Source organism: Malassezia sympodialis, genomic scaffold (assembly GCF_000349305.1).
Source record: "Malassezia sympodialis ATCC 42132 genomic scaffold, msy_sf_1, whole genome shotgun sequence".
NCBI lineage: Eukaryota > Fungi > Basidiomycota > Malasseziomycetes > Malasseziales > Malasseziaceae > Malassezia > Malassezia sympodialis.
In genome coordinates, this window is record NW_017387799.1 from 635,909 (window position 1) to 654,215 (window position 18,307).

General features: G+C 48.3%; 8 protein-coding genes across 8 annotated transcripts; 5 read left to right on the forward strand and 3 right to left on the reverse strand.

The window, feature by feature from the left end:
- Positions 1-371: 371 nt before the first annotated feature.
- Positions 372-1,342, forward strand: MSY001_0278 (uncharacterized protein; the record flags this gene model as incomplete). Its single annotated transcript, XM_018884975.1, has 2 exons — positions 372-599; positions 626-1,342. 2 exons carry the CDS (start codon positions 372-374, stop codon positions 1,340-1,342), a joined length of 945 nt encoding a protein of 314 aa, XP_018738920.1.
- Positions 1,343-7,979: 6,637 nt separating this feature from the next.
- MSY001_0279 (uncharacterized protein) lies at positions 7,980-10,325 on the forward strand (the record flags this gene model as incomplete). Its single annotated transcript, XM_018884986.1, has 5 exons — positions 7,980-8,156; positions 8,268-8,421; positions 8,521-8,703; positions 8,792-8,811; positions 8,919-10,325. 5 exons carry the CDS (start codon positions 7,980-7,982, stop codon positions 10,323-10,325), a joined length of 1,941 nt encoding a protein of 646 aa, XP_018738921.1.
- A 99-nt stretch (positions 10,326-10,424) lies between these two features.
- MSY001_0280 (uncharacterized protein) lies at positions 10,425-12,041 on the forward strand (the record flags this gene model as incomplete). The annotated part of the gene is made up of 1 exon (XM_018884998.1): positions 10,425-12,041. One exon carries the CDS (start codon positions 10,425-10,427, stop codon positions 12,039-12,041), a length of 1,617 nt encoding a protein of 538 aa, XP_018738922.1.
- Positions 12,042-12,113: 72 nt separating this feature from the next.
- Positions 12,114-13,259, reverse strand: MSY001_0281 (uncharacterized protein; the record flags this gene model as incomplete). Its single annotated transcript, XM_018885009.1, has 1 exon — positions 12,114-13,259. One exon carries the CDS (start codon positions 13,257-13,259, stop codon positions 12,114-12,116), a length of 1,146 nt encoding a protein of 381 aa, XP_018738923.1.
- A 954-nt stretch (positions 13,260-14,213) lies between these two features.
- MSY001_0282 (uncharacterized protein) lies at positions 14,214-15,101 on the forward strand (the record flags this gene model as incomplete). The annotated part of the gene is made up of 1 exon (XM_018885020.1): positions 14,214-15,101. The coding sequence occupies one exon, from the start codon at positions 14,214-14,216 to the stop codon at positions 15,099-15,101; it is 888 nt and encodes a 295-aa protein (XP_018738924.1).
- A 42-nt stretch (positions 15,102-15,143) lies between these two features.
- MSY001_0283 (uncharacterized protein) lies at positions 15,144-15,577 on the reverse strand (the record flags this gene model as incomplete). Its single annotated transcript, XM_018885031.1, has 2 exons — positions 15,144-15,500; positions 15,536-15,577. The coding sequence occupies 2 exons, from the start codon at positions 15,575-15,577 to the stop codon at positions 15,144-15,146; spliced, it is 399 nt and encodes a 132-aa protein (XP_018738925.1).
- A 22-nt stretch (positions 15,578-15,599) lies between these two features.
- Positions 15,600-16,665, reverse strand: MSY001_0284 (uncharacterized protein; the record flags this gene model as incomplete). Its single annotated transcript, XM_018885042.1, has 3 exons — positions 15,600-15,704; positions 15,754-16,476; positions 16,504-16,665. The coding sequence occupies 3 exons, from the start codon at positions 16,663-16,665 to the stop codon at positions 15,600-15,602; spliced, it is 990 nt and encodes a 329-aa protein (XP_018738926.1).
- Positions 16,666-17,786: 1,121 nt separating this feature from the next.
- MSY001_0285 (uncharacterized protein) lies at positions 17,787-18,216 on the forward strand (the record flags this gene model as incomplete). The annotated part of the gene is made up of 2 exons (XM_018885053.1): positions 17,787-17,990; positions 18,028-18,216. 2 exons carry the CDS (start codon positions 17,787-17,789, stop codon positions 18,214-18,216), a joined length of 393 nt encoding a protein of 130 aa, XP_018738927.1.
- Between the last annotated feature and the right edge of the window lie 91 nt (positions 18,217-18,307).

Here is an 18,307-nt window from a genome sequence, read left to right on the forward strand (position 1 = left end):
CGTCGTGAACTAGCAATGTCGTTCGAGGAGCCGCCCCCATCGCGGAAAGAGAATCTGAACATTCCCAAAAGGGAGTTCAACGAAAAGAAAAAGACAAGATTTCAAATGTTCGGTGAAAGCCTTGTAAATAAGGGCATCGCTATCAGTGATTGGGCAGCAGGCTACGTGAATGGTGCAACCCAGCGTAAGTATTGTGCTGCTTACAGCAGGTCTTGGCGCAGAAAGATTCATGCCATCAACGAATGACTTTCCTCTTGAAGTAGAAAAATGTACGCGGATCCTTCGTACGTATGCCCAGGACTGTCTAACGGAGCTAGGTATCTTTACCGAAGAGGGTGTCGCAATCAAAGACAAGAACATCAAAGTGACGTATGTCCTCCCTACTAATAGGCAGGAAAAAAATACCACCGCAAGTAATCCGCGATGCCAAGGGTATATGCATCTACTCAAGCATGAAATCCGGCCTACCGCCGTTCGGCGGCATGAACGGCACCGGTTTGCTCCTGGGGCGCCTGCCTGATGGTTCGTGGTCCGCCCCTTCTGCGATTTTGCCCAACTATTACTCAACAGGTTTCATGATTGGTGTGGATGTCGTTGATGTGCGTTCGAAATAGTCTCACCTCAGGTGATTCTGATTATCAATTCCGAAGAGATGCTCCGCTCTTTTCGCTCACACAAGTTTGCGCTGGGCGTAGAGAGTGTCGTCTCGTCAGGTCCGTTGGGCACGGCATTGAATACGGCCGTGGACGTCAAGGATAAAATTAGTCCAATTTACTCCTATGTGAACTCGCATGGGTTTTACGCAGGCCTAGAACTGACCGGTCAAGTATTCCTGGATCGCTTTGACGAAAATGAACGCGTTTACTACTGGCCTGGTATTAAAGCAGGAGATATTCTGGATGGCAAAGTCCGAATCCCCGATTGTGTCGCTCCCCTACATCGCGCTTTGCGCGAGGCTGAGTTTGGTATCGCGCAAGCAGGTGTTCTGGAGCAGACGTCTCTCATGAAAAATCTTCCCAAGGGACCCAGTGAAGTTGCCTTAGAAAAGACGCTCGAGTCACTCCTAGAAGGAGAGCATATTCAATTACCTCCTACGCCAGAACAACTAGATTTGATGGAACGTGCTGGCTTCCAAGACGAATATGACGAAGCCTTTGAGCAAAAAGAACGTGAAGCTGTTCGCAATCTCCCGCCGCCACCCCAGCATCCTACTACGTCTCGGGCAGTCTCAATTGCCCAGGAGGGTCGCAGATCTTCTCCAACCCTTATTGAAGAACAAACAGATACTGCGGTCAATGGCGACCAAACTAGTGAGCCGCGCGATAAGGAACTCGAGCTATAACTACATAAAGACCATATCCAGGAGATAAGTCGCTTATAGGAACAAGTTTAAATTTCCGTGCGCCCCCAATGAGACATCAGTATGCAAAAAGGGATTTCCAGGGGCGCACGTGCGTGAGTTATCCAGTCGAGATAAGTACATGCACGTTCTGATTTCGGATGTGGGAAGAAGGGCCAATACAATGCTGGTCGGCGCGCCCTGAAAACACATAAAATTACGCCAGTTCTGCTCATCTTCTGCGATATCCACCCACTATGCAGTTTACCAAAGTCATCCTTGCCTGTGTTGCTGCCGCCTCTGTTGTGAATGCTTGGACCACCGTGACAAACACTCGAACTGTGACCGTTACGGCGTCTAACAGTGAAAAGTCGACCCCTTGCTCAGAGAGCTCTCATTCGACCTCGTCCATTCCCACGAGCACCTCAGTGTCTTCAAAGGAAACTTCTTCTGCTCCTTCGAGCTCCTCTAAGAAGGCTTCTTCCAGTTCTTCGAGCTCTGAAAAGTCCTCATCGACTCCTACGAGCACCTCTACGGCTACGTTGTCAACTTCCACGACGCCTACCTCGACCGCGAGCCCCACTAAGACCACAGCCACTCTTAGCAGTGGTGCGGTGACTGTGACCGCGACCGCGAACGGCAATGGCCAGGACTGTGGTAACGATGACATCCTTGGTCTTGGCATCTGTATTGATGGTTCGGGTAACGGCAACAACATCAACATCTCTAAGTAATTAAATGGTCAATCTCGTTAAGCCGTTCATCTGTAATTGTAATGACCAACTTATCGTGTCATTATTTGATAGTTGTAATTGTCTGATTCCTATTTAAGCACATTTATGGCTTTTCCCTATATGTTTCTAAATTTTACGCGACAGTGGCCTCATGTGTAACGTGCCTGCATGCCTTAAAATTTAGTGCGAAGACCCTCGAGATATTGAATTTCACGATGGGGTAGCAGTTTAGAGAAGCCGAAACATGAGCAAGTCCAATCATACAATTTATTGGGATTCTATGGACAAAGCTACTTTCACGAGCTACATTTGGCGAGTTGACAATCAAATTTAATAGTCCAACGATGTCGAAGCCGCGAACCTGTATACTAACGGTGATCATAGGTTTGAATGTCGTCTTTTCTCTTAGTGTTGCCTCCGATTGGTGTTAACTAGGAACTACGAAGATCACCTTGATGTCAAACTTTTGAGTTGCAATCAAATTTGTCAAAGTTGTATGTTAGGTACGTCATGTGGGGGGCGTCATTTTATTAGTCATTTCAATAATAATTTGCTTGATGGCCTTTGAGGCTCAAGCCAATGAATGGGTGCTTGGGCCTTCTTGCAGCAATCGCTGCTGCGCAAAATACAAAAAAAAATGGAACAGAAACAGCATCCAACTCGGGTTATACGTGGTAACACCAAATGCTTCATGGCTGTAACACATTTCACAATAGATGTCATTTTTCACGTACATAGGTATGAGAATACCATGGCACTTGAAATTTAGCCTAGCTGAGTCATTCCCAATTAATTTGCAAAGAATGTGATGTCTTTATTTCTCGAGCCAAGGTTTGATTTTACTACTCTGACGACAATCATTCTAAGGAGTGGCTCTGGAAACTATGGTGTCGTTATTGCCAAAGACGATGGTCAACATAGATCTTAGCCACCCCAGGAGAGGTGAGCAAATAATTATGGTGCCTTTTAAATGTATGCCACATTAATATACAATAGTTGCTGCTCCATTCTGATATGATATCCATAGGTTTCAAAGAAAGACCAACTGTTGAGGCCATGTTTATGTCTCCACTTGATGCCGCGACCACGGACCTATAGCAGGCAAAACTCATTATTCGAAGTCGAATCCATGTTTATTCTCTATAAGCAGCATTGCGCAAAGTTACTTCCGGTTGACTCCATAGATACATGGAATATAAATGCAAAAAGTATGCTATTTGCTACAATGAGGTATTACAGGATTGGTGCCAGATTACCACGTGGCTTGCGGTCGGGGATATTTATCTCGAGATTCAGAACCGTCCGTTCAAGATAGGGCAGATCACTTATGACACTAACTGGGACATTAGTCATCCTAGGTTCCTATTTCGGATATAACCAATGATATGGAGATGAGGCACCTCACCGAAACTAACGGGTTGATGAATGTTACAATCGCAAAACAAATCTAAACTTTGGCCAAATTGCAAGCCCTTATAAAGGAAATGCTGCTGTTTCTGCTGGTTCCGTGGCAAAAATGGTCAATACGGTGCAGCTGACCACAGGCCTGGTCCTGGCAGCGCAGCTAGTGCTTGCTTTCTCCGGCAAGAATGGTCTGCGACCGCGTCAATATGATAACCAGACCCAGGTTGAAATCGAGCATCAAGCCAAAAATGACCCATTGGGAGCAACCAGCAAAGTGAAACAGATGCCAAACCTTGGCACCCCTGGTTATGAAAGTTTCGCGAAGCACAAATATGGTGCCCAATGGTTGGGAGACAGCTCTTCGCACCACCAGGTGTCTTGGTTCGATGGCGGCAACTTCCCCTTTATCCAGCCAGACGGAGCGCAGCGTGACTCCAACGGCGGTCTGACCGAGGTTCCTAGTGAGACAAATGGCTTTGAACTAAAGGATGATCTTCAGCTGAAAGGTGACGCGGTTCAGCCTTATTACATTACCAAGAACTACAACCCGAACGATGTTAAGCGCGCTGTGATTGTTTTCCCTGGTTTGCCTCGTGATGCGTGGAAGTGGGCAACGCTGATTCTGAACGCGTTCACTTACGTGTACACCAAGCACAAGTACTGCTACCAAAAAAAGGACGCAATCATTCTCTCGCCATTGACGCTTAATCAGCAGGATAGTGTTGCTAACAACAACAAAAACTGGGCTGTGTACAAGAACTCGAACTGGCAAGTCGGTGGTGTCACACATTCTCCTGAGTTGTCTAATGGAGTTTCATACTTCACTATGATCGACAAGATGATTGATATGCTTCTTGACAAAAGTAAATACCCTAACCTCGACAAGGTTGTTCTTGTTGGTCACTCCTTGGGTGCTCAAGCTGTTCAACATTATTCACTGTTGCGCAAGAAGAATGATGAACAAGACAGTAAGCTTTTGTGGTGGATTGGTAACCCTGGTGCCTGGACTTGGCTAAACGCTGGTCGCCCTACCTACTGGCCCAACTGCCAAGACCAGATGAATATTTGGCCCTATGGTTTGAACGAAACTTCCCAGCGGATTGCCTACAACAAGGGTGCGAATGAGCAAGAACTCGTGAATTCTTTCCTGAACAGAGACACTCAAATTGCCCTGGGTCTTGATGACAATGGTGCTGGTAATACCCATTGCGAAGCATATTACCAGGGAGCCAACCACCTTGACCGTGGATCGAACTTTATTCAGAGTGTTGCTGGAATGTCTCGTGGTTTCCCCAGCAACTTTGAGGTGAATTACGTTGCGCATGTGGCCCATCAGGATTACCCAATGTTTGCGGCAAACCGCTCTCTTGATTTCATTTGGGGCAAGGACTTTGACGGTGATTGTTCTGCAGCCCCTTCTACTAGTCCGTCGAAGCCTTCTTCGAGCTCGTCGTCGTCGTCATCGAAGTCCACGTCGTCATCATCTAAGTCTTCGTCTTCGTCTAAGTCTTCGTCGTCGTCATCCAAGTCTAGCGTGCCTACTTCTACCAAATCATCGTCATCCAAGTCGTCGTCGTCTAAGTCTTCGTCGTCGTCGTCTAAGTCTTCGTCGTCGTCGTCTAAGTCTTCGTCGTCGTCGTCTAAGTCTTCGTCGTCATCGTCTAAGTCTTCGTCGTCGTCATCTAAGTCCTCGTCGCCTTCTTCGTCCACATCGAGCGCTAAAACAACTACCGTCACCACTTCGAAGGACGGTTCCTCTACTACTGTGACGGCCACTTTGACAGGTGGTCAGAACTGTGGCAATGGTGACATCTTTGGTGGCGGCATTTGCATCAGCGGCTCCGGCAATGGCAACAACATTAACAACGGTTAATTTTAGGTAACATCGTCGATCTTTCCTAAAACTTGTCGGTATACAGTTACGGCTCATTAGTTGCTTCCCAATGGGAACCTTAAATAGCATCAAAGAATATATGTTGGAATTAGATTTGAGGTAAGGCTGTTTATCTCTTCTCATTCGTGGAGAGATCTAGTGGTACCCTAAACCTTTAAGTGGTAGAATCTATCACGCTCTAATTGTTTCACAATGCTTTGGTAATGTTGTATCTACCTATCTTGCCTCTCTTACTGTAACCATAGCCTTATACCGTGTTTGCAGTCATCTTCTTAGTATGTACACATACTCATTGGAATCAATCTATGCATTGGTGCACACATGTCATATATATATATATATATATATATATATATAGTAAAATATGCTGCACTGGGGCTGGAGATTAGACAATGAGGCATGATAATGTCTAGAATCCTAATTAAATCACTCTTAAGCATAAAAGTCATTTCCATTCATCTGCGATCCGACTACAAAGTTTACCGTCTTTGTTAATAAAGAGACATGCGTGTAAGCTGAGCCATTTTGCAATATTTGCGGGTTTCAAGGCACGTTGTCCAATAAAGTATGAAATATAGCCTGCATTTTACAACACACCAATCGCAAAATGCTTACGCAACTGACATGCCCTGCACGCCGATATCATGATAGCCCCACCCGCATTAGACCTTGGAAAACATATTGTATCACGACATATTTCCCGATTAGGCTCATATCATTTGACCGAGATCATCGTGCATAATGGTCGTCGCTAGTTTCCGTTTTTGAATCAAAACGTGGAACATGTCTATGTGGGAAGGTGGTCCGATAAATAGCCGTTTCCGAGACCGTGTCTCAGCAAACCCTTGATGAAGTTTTTCAACCTTCTTGCTCTAGCTGTGCTAGTTTCCGGCGCAGCCGCCGCTTCTAGCTCGACGACCCCCTCGAGTACTTCAACTCCCTCGAGCACGTCGACCCCCGCTAAGAAGTCCTCGACTACTCCCTCGAGCACTTCGACTCCCTCGAGCACGTCGACCCCCGCTAAGAAGTCCTCGACTACTCCCTCGAGCACGTCGACTCCCGCTAAGAAGACCTCGACTACTCCCTCGAGCACGTCGACCCCCGCTAAGAAGACCTCGACTACTCCCTCGNGACCCCTTCGAGCACGTCAACTCCAAGCACCTCGAGCAGCCCTGCAAAGACCTCGACAGGTGCTCCTGTCACTGTCACTCCTTTGCCGGCGCCTGGCAGTCAGTCATGTGGTGACAATGACTTGGGTGCCCTCGGTATTTGCATTAGCGGTTCAGGAAATGGTAACAACATTAACATGGGACATTAATTTCTAAATTCGGTATGGTGAATGCAAAAACAAATTTTTAATTTGGATCAAGTGGATATTTTTATTCGTCAATATTTACGAAGCTGCCTATTCATGAGGACGGCAATGTGAATGACCTTGTTTAGTTGCAATGTAGATCAAGGACTTTTTCTTAGACCGCTCTCGGACATCGAGAGCCACCCCGTTTTCTGAAAGGACAACTTCGTCACTTGCTAGATCTGTCTTCCAGCCCTGCTGGGAAATCTGCCAAGCACAACTGTTCTCTGTTTCCGTTCCCATAAACCACTGGAGCCGCATAGTCAAACTGTGCACCTGAGCGCACGGTTGCAGAGAGATACGGTCATCGGCATGCTCCGGGTATTTGGTGAAATTCTGGATCCCAGTATTAAATCGATACACCGCACCAGGCGTGATGCACATTGAATCATTGAGAACACTGCGAATCTGCCCTCCAGTTTTGTACTTTGATGTTGGCGCATTGCACTCATAGAATTGAAAAACTTGTTCTGTCTCTTTCGCTTTCACTAATGCCGGGTGTCCATTTACTTTTTTAGTGTCGGACACTTCGTATACTTCCGTGTGATTTCCGGAGAAACTCACGCTCATCAATATTCCAGCCGGACCAGCCGGTTTACAAGATAGTCCAAACACAGTGTTATTCAGTAATAACAGAGCAAAGAGCAGAATCGTGAACATCAGAGAAGGTAGATTATGGTGAAGATTCCGCCACACTGTATTTATTCCTTTAGCCCAGCGTCGTGCAACCCCCTGCTTTATGCTACCCAATCTAATTCAGCCCCTTAGCCTCCCTTGCTGGCTTACCTAATTTTGTGGGGTCGAGCTTGGGTCAGTGCCTCCACAGAGGCATGGCTTCAAACCGCCGGTCATGCCATCATGGCGTTGCCCGCCAGCCGACAGTGGCTCTTACCATTCCATCGGGCCATTTTGAATCGTCTTATTCCCGAAGAGCATGAGGATACAAGAGATATACTTGTCATTCTGGCTCCTGGATTAGGGCTTAGGAAGATTGTGTCTACTCTGCTACGCGTATATGCACGGCCCAGTAGTCTTATCCTAGTTTTAAATGCATCAGAATCAGACGTTGAGGCTATGAACCACTCTATCTTTATGCTAGGAATGCATGGAAGAGGTATACAAGATATACACCATGATATGACTGCAAAACAGCGTGCTCAGTTGTATATGTCGGGGGGGATTGTCAGCGTTACGTCGCGGATCCTCGTCGTTGACATGCTTTCGAGGCGGATCCCTACACACCTGCTCACAGGTATGGTCGTGCTTCGTGCTGAACGCGTACTGCCTACCTCTTTGGAGGCATTTATCATTCGTCTTTACCGACAGGAAAACAAGGATGGGTTCCTCAAAGCATTCTCTAATAATGCGGAATCTTTTGCATCCGGGTTTAGTACTCTGCAGACCATCATGGGACAGCTGCACCTACGCCAGGTGGACATTTGGCCACGATTTCACGAAAGCATAAACCGGGATTTGGGTCATCGACATGCGGATGTGATTGAACTTCACCAATCTCTACCCCCTTCGATGCGAGCCATACAGGGCGCCATTCTTGAATGTCTAGAGGCTACGCTAGCTGAGATACAGCGGAGCAAGCTTACATCTGATATCGACGACTTTAGTGTGGAGAGAATAATGCATGGATCGTACGATATCACGATCCGCCGTCAGCTCGACCCAGTTTGGCATCGCTTGAGTCCCGGGATCAAACAGCTAGTGGGAGATCTTTCAACCCTACGAAATCTCCTACATGCATTAATTTCATACGACACTGTTTCCTTCTATGCATACTTAGAGGCCATTCTTATTTCTCATGGTCCCTCTGACGAATCTCGCCAGCGGCCCTCTCAGTGGCTGATGAGTGATGCAGCCAACGTCATTTTTGGTGAGGCTAAAGCGCGCCTCTGGAGCGCATCCGAGGATGACGGCACTGTCTCATTGACATTAGAAGAACCGCCCAAGTGGAAGCTACTTCTGAGTGTGCTTGACGAAATTGAGCAAGATATTTATTATCGAGACTCTTGCACGTCCCATCGCCCGATATTGATCATGGTAAATTCCGAAAGAACTGCTACTCAACTTCGACGTTTACTTTCTTCGGCAGGTCACACACCTGACCAACCAGGTCGAACGGTTTTGACTCAGCTCTTGTCTGAATACTTGTCTTGGAAAACGAACTTATCGACACTACAGCAGCAGATCAAGGCACAAATTGCCCAAGAATCCCAACATTCGGTACTGGCACACGAATCTCTGAGCGAAGCAATGCAAAGGAAAGCTATTCGATCCAGTACCTCCCCGAACAAGCGCCGCCGCATGCGCGGTGGTATGATCCACTCTGCTTCTTCCCGCCCTATTGTACCGGAAGTTTCTAAAAGTGAATGGGACCAATTGTCACAGGTCTCAATTGTGGAAAATGGCAATGTATCTTCTCAAGGGGATGCAGAATCAGTGAAAACCGACAACTGGGACTCTATTGTGAACGAAGATGGAAATGACTATTTTGGCATGGTGGACCAGGGTCAACTTGTCATCATTCAATGTTATCAGGCTGATGAAGACGATAGCTTATTGCAAGAGCTGATGCCTGGCCATGTTATCTTATACGACCCAAATGCTCATTTCGTCCGACATATTGAGCTGTTTCGTGCTCTCTATGGCATTCAGGACCTACGAATATATTTCCTGCTGTGCACTGACTCGGTGGAAGAGCAAATGTATTTGGCAGGATTACGCCGTGAAAAAGATGCCTTCGAGCGGATCATTCGAAAGAAAGCGACTATGGCGATCCCGCTTACTGCGGAAGGGGCACCTATGGTTGAGCAAGCGGACGACCGTATGATCCGGTCACTAAGCACGCGTGTTGCTGGCGGACAGCGTGCTGGGCATGTGTCGCAGCGTCCCACTGTGGTTGTTGACATGCGAGAGTTTCGCTCAAGTCTGCCCTCACTGTTGCATGCGGCTGGTTTTGTGGTAACTCCGTGTACGCTGCAGGTGGGTGACTATGTGATATCGTCGGATATGTGCATCGAGCGCAAGACTCTAGGCGACCTTGTCCAGAGCCTAAATTCTGGGCGTTTATATACCCAATGTGAGGCAATGTCGACGCACTACGTTCATCCCATTTTGCTTATTGAGTTTGACCAAGAGAGGGCATATACGCTGGCAACCTTGGGTGACAACAAAGATACCCATCGTCGTTTTACAACGCCGCAGGAGCTGAGTGTACAAGCGAAACTAGTACTTTTAACTCTGTCTTTTCCCCGCCTGCGTCTAGTGTGGTCGTCTTCTCCTTATGCCAGTGTAGAAATTATTTCTGATCTCAAGCAAAATTTTGATGAACCCGACCCTATACGGGCAGCAGCTATCGGTCTTGACGAAGCTTTGGAAAATGGTTCGGTGTTGGAAACTGCCATGAACATTACACCTACGGATATGCTATATGAAATGCCTGGTGTGACTACCAAAAATGCCTTGTATTTGATGCGCGAGGCACCTCATATCCAGGCACTCTGCGAGCTGAGTCTTGCACAACTGCAACAGGCCATTGGCTCCGAAGCAGCCCGCAAGCTGTATGCATTCCTCCATCAGGGTCCCTAAGTAGGTTTGCTTAAATCCGATATATCACCCAGTGGAAGAAATTCAGCCCATTAAAATTAGTAGGAATTTCCAGCATCGCTTCGTTTTCGGTCTTTGTCCATGACGAATTTGATTGGGAAAGTCGTTCGTATTGATGGTGAGGGTGTAGCACCGGTCATTGCCGCTGCCCTTCCAGAAGTCTCTGCGCAGATCACCGCGCAATGGCAGCGTAGCCGCGCATCGTCTGCCAAGACTGGTGAGCTTCGGGTGCTATTTCCTAGCGACTCAGTCCCTATTGCTGCAGTGGCATTAGGCGAGCAGAAGGAGGCACCTAAGACGGGTCCTGATGCTTTGCCATCTGCCAACATATTCTTGCGTAACGAGAATTTGGAGCGCACTCGTTTGGCGGCCGCCAAAGGCGCCCGTGCTCTGCGAGACCTCGGACAGGACGAAGGCCACCGGGTCGTCGAGATCGACTCCTTCCTAAGCCCTCACGCTGCCGCGGTCGGAGCTAACCTGGGTTTGTGGACCGTGAATCATTTCAAGACTCGTGGTTCTGCCCCTGCTTGGGGTCACCCGCTGGAAATGCAGGGCGGTCGCCATATCGAGGCTCAGCCTCTTTCGGGTGCCTCGACGGTCACGGAGAAGAAGGAACTGCGTGATGATGGTGATAATCTTTCTTCTAGTGGCACCCCCCTGAGCTGGTATACAGGCGAGGTCTACGCGCGTGCACAGAACCTCTCTCGTGAATTACAGGAGACTGCTGCCAACCTGCTCAACCCCTCTCTCTTCGCGGAACGCATCTCGCACCTTTTCAAGCATGTGCCTAATACTCAGGTAATTGTCCATGATGCCGACTGGGCGCGTGAACAGCGGATGAACTTGTTCTTGTCTGTGGCTCAGGGCTCTGACCAGCCTTGTAAATTCGTTGAAATGCACTACCATGGCGCTCCAGAAGCGGACGCTGCGCCTTTGGCATTGGTGGGAAAGGGTATCACCTTTGACTCAGGTGGTATCAGTATCAAGCCCGGAAAAGGTATGGACCTTATGCGTGCCGACATGGGTGGCGCCGCGGCTGTTGTGGCCAGTACACTCGCCATTGCGCAGCTGGGTCTGCCTATCAATGTGGTAGCTGTGACGCCACTCACAGAAAACATGCCGAGCGGACGAGCGACCAAGCCAGGTGATATCTTCGAGGCTCGCAATGGACTTACGGTGCAAGTTGACAACACGGATGCCGAGGGCCGCCTTATCCTTGCGGATGCTCTCTCGTATATCTCGGACACATATGCACCCCACACTGTAATCGATGTGGCTACATTGACGGGTGCATGCGTTGTCGCGTTGGGAGACATTTACTCAGGTGTCTTCACCGATACAGATTCCCTTTGGCACGAATTGAAGGTAGCCGCTGAGGCAGAGCACGACCTATGTTGGCGCATGCCGCTGACCGATATGTACCTGCCTCAAATCTCGAAGACGAATGCGGACCTTGTGAATACTGGCGGCCCTCCTGCTGGGTCTTGTACTGCAGCTGTATTTTTGAAGCAGTTTGTCCACGGCCTCGAGAACCGCGCTGAGGGCCAGCCGGCGAAGGTGCGCTATGCGCATATTGATATCGCTGGCTCCATGGAGGCTGCCGTGAACACTCTGAATGACTACCAGGGCAAGGGCCTCACCGGCCGCCCTGTCCGTGCACTGATTGAATTTGCGCGTCGTTTGGCCTACCAAGAGTAGTTACGAATCTTTTCTACGTTTATTCTGTTTAGGGGGAGGGGACTAGCCTTAGTCCTATTCACATTTTGGAGATCACGGGTGTAAATGACGAATGTCTGCACTTGTGACCTTGCCATCCATCAGCAGTTCTTCCATCACCTTGCCCGTGCCCAAACTGTTACTAATACCCCAAACAGCGTGACCGGAAGCGATGTATACACCCTGTTCTACAGAGCCGCCCAGGATGGGAGCAGCTGTACGGGGTGAAATAGGCAAATAGCAAGCTTGCTCAGCAATCAGCTCGGCACCGCGTTTCACGTCCAAGTAGTCTGGGCTCAGTGCAGCGCATTGGCGCTGCAGTTCCGCCGTGCGTTTCGGGTCATAAGAAACGTCATCTGCTAGCTCAGGAATCGGGACATCATCAGTTCCTCCTGCCGCATAAGCCTCGCCTTTCGGGCGAATATAGAATTCGGGGGCACCCGCTGATGTACCATAACGCATCTCAGAGAAGAAGCAGTCAGCCGACAGTTGGTGACGCTTTGCAGCCTGGATTACAATGCTGTGTGCACGACTGCCCTCAATCATGGCAGCTGAGCGCAGATAAGATGGCATGGTGTCAGGCGTGAACCAAGACTGGAGTAGCTTGCCTGTCCATGGACCCGTAGCCAAAACGACATCTGTTGCAGGCAAGAGTTCCTCCCTACCATCGGCACGAATCTGTACACCGTTTACCTTGCCATCGTCCCCGAAGGAGAGGCCCTGGGCTTTGGTTTGCACACGAAGAGAAACCCCGGCATCCTGCGCTTTTTTCACTAGGAAACGAGTGAGTTTGCCAGGTGTCACTTGCGCTGTCGTTCCACCACCACCAATCAAGCTCATAGTTAAGAATACGTTCTGGTTGAGCCAGTCAAGCTTGGGACGGGTGCGAGACTTGCGAGAAGTATCCAAGCTTAGTTGATGAGTGTCGACCGTGCGGTAACCCCAAAGTTCAGCACCATTTTCTTTTTCGGCCAACTCTCGATGCAGATCAAAACTCAATGCCGCCAGACTAGCAGTGGATGTTCCGTGCCAGTCCAGTGCCAAAAAACCACCAGCTTTGCCAGAGGCACCCGGGGCGACATCTTTGCTTGATTCCAAAACAGTCACCTTAGGACAATCTGAGCGCTGACTCAAAAAGTAGGCGATACTGCATCCAATAATACCACCTCCAACAATAACGATATGTCGCTCTTCGGACATCGTGGCCAAATGAATGGAAGTGTGGGTTCATGCCCTCAACATAAGCACAGCACGTGGCATAATGACGAGCTCGAGCGCGTCAAAAAGTTTAATGAAAAATAAATGGTAGAACTGGGATTCGAACCCAGGATAAGTTGGGTACCAGCGAAACCGCTGAAATATTCAACACATACTTGAATCAACCGCCTTAGACCACTCGGCCATCCTACCATAATCCCACGAATTCCCTTGTATAGAGACTACTATATTCGTTTAATCTACATAGCCGCCGTTAACACGCTACTGATTTGGACCCCATTGTTGACTCCACCCTCTCCGTAAATACCAGATAACTGATGTTACGACTCGACTCAAGCCATGTACATCTTCAGGAGCTTATAGGAACTCAATTAATTCCTACAAAATCCGCAACAACTCTTTTGGACTCGGGAAACAATGTAACTGTGCTATGCCAGTTGTACTCGGACAGAATATTTGTGAGTGTGTCCCAACGCGAGAAACTTGGCTACGTCGTATGTATATAAATTCTCACAATTTAGGTACAGGCACAAGTGCAAATGAGCCTTCAGTCTCTCAGAGATGCTGATCATTCAATACCCCCACTTCCCAACGTCTCGTTGTGTCCATTGCTTGGTGCTCCTCCATATGCAATGCAGGATTTGTACTCATTTTATGCAGCTCAAATTGCCATCTATGTCACGCAATGTTCTCATCTGTCTGATGGATATAGACCATCTGTGGCAGAACATGTACCAAAGCCACTTGTTATTGCACTTGCTCTCGAACCTTTGTCAACAGTCGAAGAGGATTTGGATACGACACAAGAACGCCAACGCTTGGACAAAATAATTAGCATAATTGAGTCTTGTAAAGTCTGGTAGGCCCTGACCAGGTCGTTGGTTTTCTCTCATCATATAGTACATACTCCACAATTTTTTTTCGAACGTCCGTGCCATGACCAGTGGTTCCACTGCCCTCACCAAAAAGCAAAAGAAGGCTGCAAAATTCAAATCCAAACGGAAATCTGATGATCTAGAAACTATAACAACCACAGACGATGAAGATCCTGGGGAAGCAGGGGCTGAGAAGACTTCAACTGTTGCAACTGATACTGATGCCAATGTTTCTACTCATACCGCCGATTCTGTTTCGCAGACACAAAAAGACAAGGAGAAAGCATCATCAGAAAAGCCTAAAAATGGAAATCTAAGAACTGTGTTTGAAGAAGATGGGACTACACGCGAGGAATTAGTATCAAAACCACCGTTCAAAGAAAATGGCATGAAGTATATTGTTTTTGTCGGCAACATGTCCTTTGATGTAACAGCAGACATGCTCGCCAAGCACCTCGGTGAAACATGTGGTGAAGTTCCTATGGTGCGACTCCTTACGAAAAAGGCTGATCCTAATGCATTGACTGGTCTTTCAAATTCTAAGAAAAAATCTATTGCAAAGGGAAAAGCTAAAGATCCTTCAGCTCCTGTCTCGAAAGGCTGCGCCTTTGTCGAGTTTACGAACAAAGCATCATTGCAAAAAGCACTTCGGTTCCATCACACTATGTTCCATGGTCGCCAGATCAACGTGGAACTTACTGCTGGTGGGGGCGGCAAAAGTCAGCATCGCAAAGAGAAAATCAAAGCCAAGAACGAGAGCTTGGATAAGCAGAGACGTAAGCTTCACGAGAAATACGTCAAACCCGCTGCTGAGGAGCATAAGCGCAAGGTTTCAGAAACCTTTACCCAAGAAAAGGCTCTACCTGGCTGGGACAAGGGCCAAGAGGGTTCACGGCCACCAAAGCGGTCCAAATTTGCAAGCGGTGCCAATGCTGTGCGTCTAGGATAAAACTAGCCTAAGTCTATACATGGTGTATTAATTTGTCATGAATCACAAATGTTTTTCTGGGAGCCAAAGTGAAGGAAGCCGCCCTTTCAAAGCCGGCTGTCCATACGTATGATGGGGGGCTTTAAGAAGGCCTGGATGATTCCATGACAAGGGCGGCTCGAATGGTGTCTGGAGCATATCATTTGATTCTGGGTCATCGGCACCTTGGGTGGACAGGTTGTCTTCGTTCACACGCATTTGACTCTCACTGTCCATCGTGAAGATATCGTACAAGTTCACATAGGATGTAAGCGGAAGAAAGAGCTCTTGCAGGTTATTTGCAAACCAGATGGTGTAGAAAATTAATGGAACGATAAGCAAACTGTTGATCACTTGTTTTCGCACTGAAAAAAGGGAAAGCTGGAACACTTGGAACAACACCAGGGCCCAAATACAGCGTCGAATCGCAAGGGGCCAGGCGTGTCCATGCGAGTCATAGGGCTTTTCAAAGACTGCTAATTAGTACAGGACCCACACACCATTCAGCAGCTGATACTTTAGCACCAAATAGGCAAAACCAAAGTCTGCGTCAGTAGCATTCGTACATACAAATAGCTCCAAACACTGTAATTAGAGGGGAAACAATGCTGTACAACACACAGAGAGTAAATACCAGCAAAGCTTGCGGATACAAAGTGCTCATATTAAGTATTGGTGGTTGGTACATTTGCATGCGACGACGCGGTGTTCTGGGGCACCAGACGCGGTACAGCTGTTGACTCAAAATGGTTGGAAGAAGGACCAGCTGGAATGGCTGTGTCGCTAGCCCCTGGAATACCACGTATGAGAGAGAAAAGTTCCGTGCGACGGGCAAGGACTGAGCCAGTTTGTCGATCATATGCATCGGACTTTGCGAAAGTTCTTTAAGCATATCACGCGCGCTCGTAAAGAGGAAAACGAAGACCACTGAGAATAAGAGGTAGAGGTAATACTTGTTGAGCACACTGTGGTCAACGCGAGAGTGCGAGCGAATCCGTTGGAAGTAAGTAGAATAACGCATCGCAACAGGAACTAGAGCGTTGATCAAAATTAAAAGCAAGGTGGGAAGCGAGTTCTGGACAAATGTACGTAGCCAGGCATGTTCATTCAAAATGTCCCCTAACCAGGGGAGGTACTCACGAATCTCATTCACATTCACAAGTGTTGCAAGCACCACATCAATCGAGAGCGTGAGTGTAAGAAGGACACCGATAAGGATAGTCATAATGCATTGACGTGCCCGGCGTTCCCATGCTTTAGTTTCTTCATTCATCCAAATTATGTCTCTGGGCTCCATAGCAGGCTCCGTAAGCATTGACCCTGGCACGGGATAATGCACTACTTGGCTTGCGATTTGCTATCATGTTAGTGTAGCGATACATACTGAGCACCAAGCGTTGCTAAAAGTCACAAACGCTGTATGTCCATCTTTGAATCGGGCTTTACGAAGCTCTAGGACCGCCGCATCTAGCGAAGCGAACTCATATGAGAGCTGATCGATGAGGTCCACACGTTGGCCAAGCCATTTCCAAGTGGTAGTCAGCATCATTGGCCTTGGTCGATCGGTGGATATCGCTGCTCCCACAACAGGAGGCTCTCCTGGGCGAGGCGCCTCCAAGGTAGCGAGTGTCTGTTCGCGAATCGCATCCGGATCATAGTTACCCACAGCATCATCTCCAATCCACCTAAACCAAGCGCGCTCTAATTGCTCCAGTTTCTTCGCTCGCCGAATCAGCAGTTTGTCGAGAAGTTGTGTATCTTTTAAAATACTCACATGTTCAACATCCAGGTGGATATCACTGAAGTAGCTTTCCAGCGACTCTACCGTGCGTAGATGATCTGGAAGCATCCGCACTTCCACTGTTCGTGCGGCTTCAGTGCCTCTCTGCAGACATGCGTGGCCCTGACGGTATCTGATAAACACATGATATGTGCGTCTGAGAATCCACATGGCCAGCAGTGAGTACAAAAATGTACTCAAAAGTTGCGTGTTTTCGTACAATGTATCCCGAGTTACAACAGTAGGCAAGGGAATGAGGGGTAGTGGGTCCTGTGGCTGCTTTTTCTTGGCCAGGGTCATGAAATTAATGTCATCGCCGGGTGTTTCGCCAGGCTTGACCCCATCGATCCAGCCATTGGAATAGTAGTTTATAGGCATTAACACGAATACGGCCCATAGCGTTGACAATGTTAAGTATACGAAACCCATCTTCAGAAACAAAAGGGCGATCGCACCATCCAGGCCCACCGTGTGCAGGACGCTGTGATCTGAATAAAGAAGAGTAGGCATGATCCAGCTAAATATACCATTTCTTATCTTGTGATAGGGTAGCGCTGATCCTTGAGCATGGTGCCGTGCTAAATACATGGCCGGGTAGTGGCGTTTCCACAAACCGAACACGAGCATGGACATAAGCCCAATAGAAAACGAAAGCACAATCTGCTGTTGCAGCCAGGGTCCAGCGAAAGTTTTGCCTCTTGGTCCAGGCATCTCAGGCATTGTCACATTGTCATCTCCACTGCGGAGATCCCAAGGCCCTGAAGCAAGTACCATGGTCCCGTGGAAAGGGTGCGGAAGGTCCGAGCTCTATCTCCACTTTGTCTGCCGCTAGGCTTAGTCATACCTATTTCTCTTGCGCCGGCAGCCACGCCTTCAATAGCGTCGCCATGGAAGAGGATGACAAAGTAGCACAGACCAAACGACCTGTAGGCGATTCGGATGATGAAGAAGATATGCCTGATTACAGTGTTCTTTCTGCACTATCGAAACGTCACTTGAGTGCGGGCCTACCGGCTGATGCGCCTGCACCCTCAATTCCTAAACGCGGGGAGAAAGACTTTGAACCGACAGGTTTCGGCGGGCAGGCCAAGGTTCTCGATCAAAGCCGCGAAGCTCTTTTTTCGACAGTGTCACTTCCCCGTGCACACTCCAGGTACGTTCTGTTTGTCGGCTAACGTGAAGCAAGTCACTGTCGACGGCCACTTGGGACCCCTTATTCCAGAGGGCCATTGTACATACACAGAGGGGCCAGTCCTGTGTCAATGTTGGAGTTTCAGAGAGACGCTCGAATGGGGACACATTTGTTACAAATCTTGAACTGCTGCCGGAAGAAACCGTGTATCTCATTGAGCGCGGCGCACTCGATTGCCGCTGGACACGCACCCCGGGTCAGCTGCCAGAATCCAGC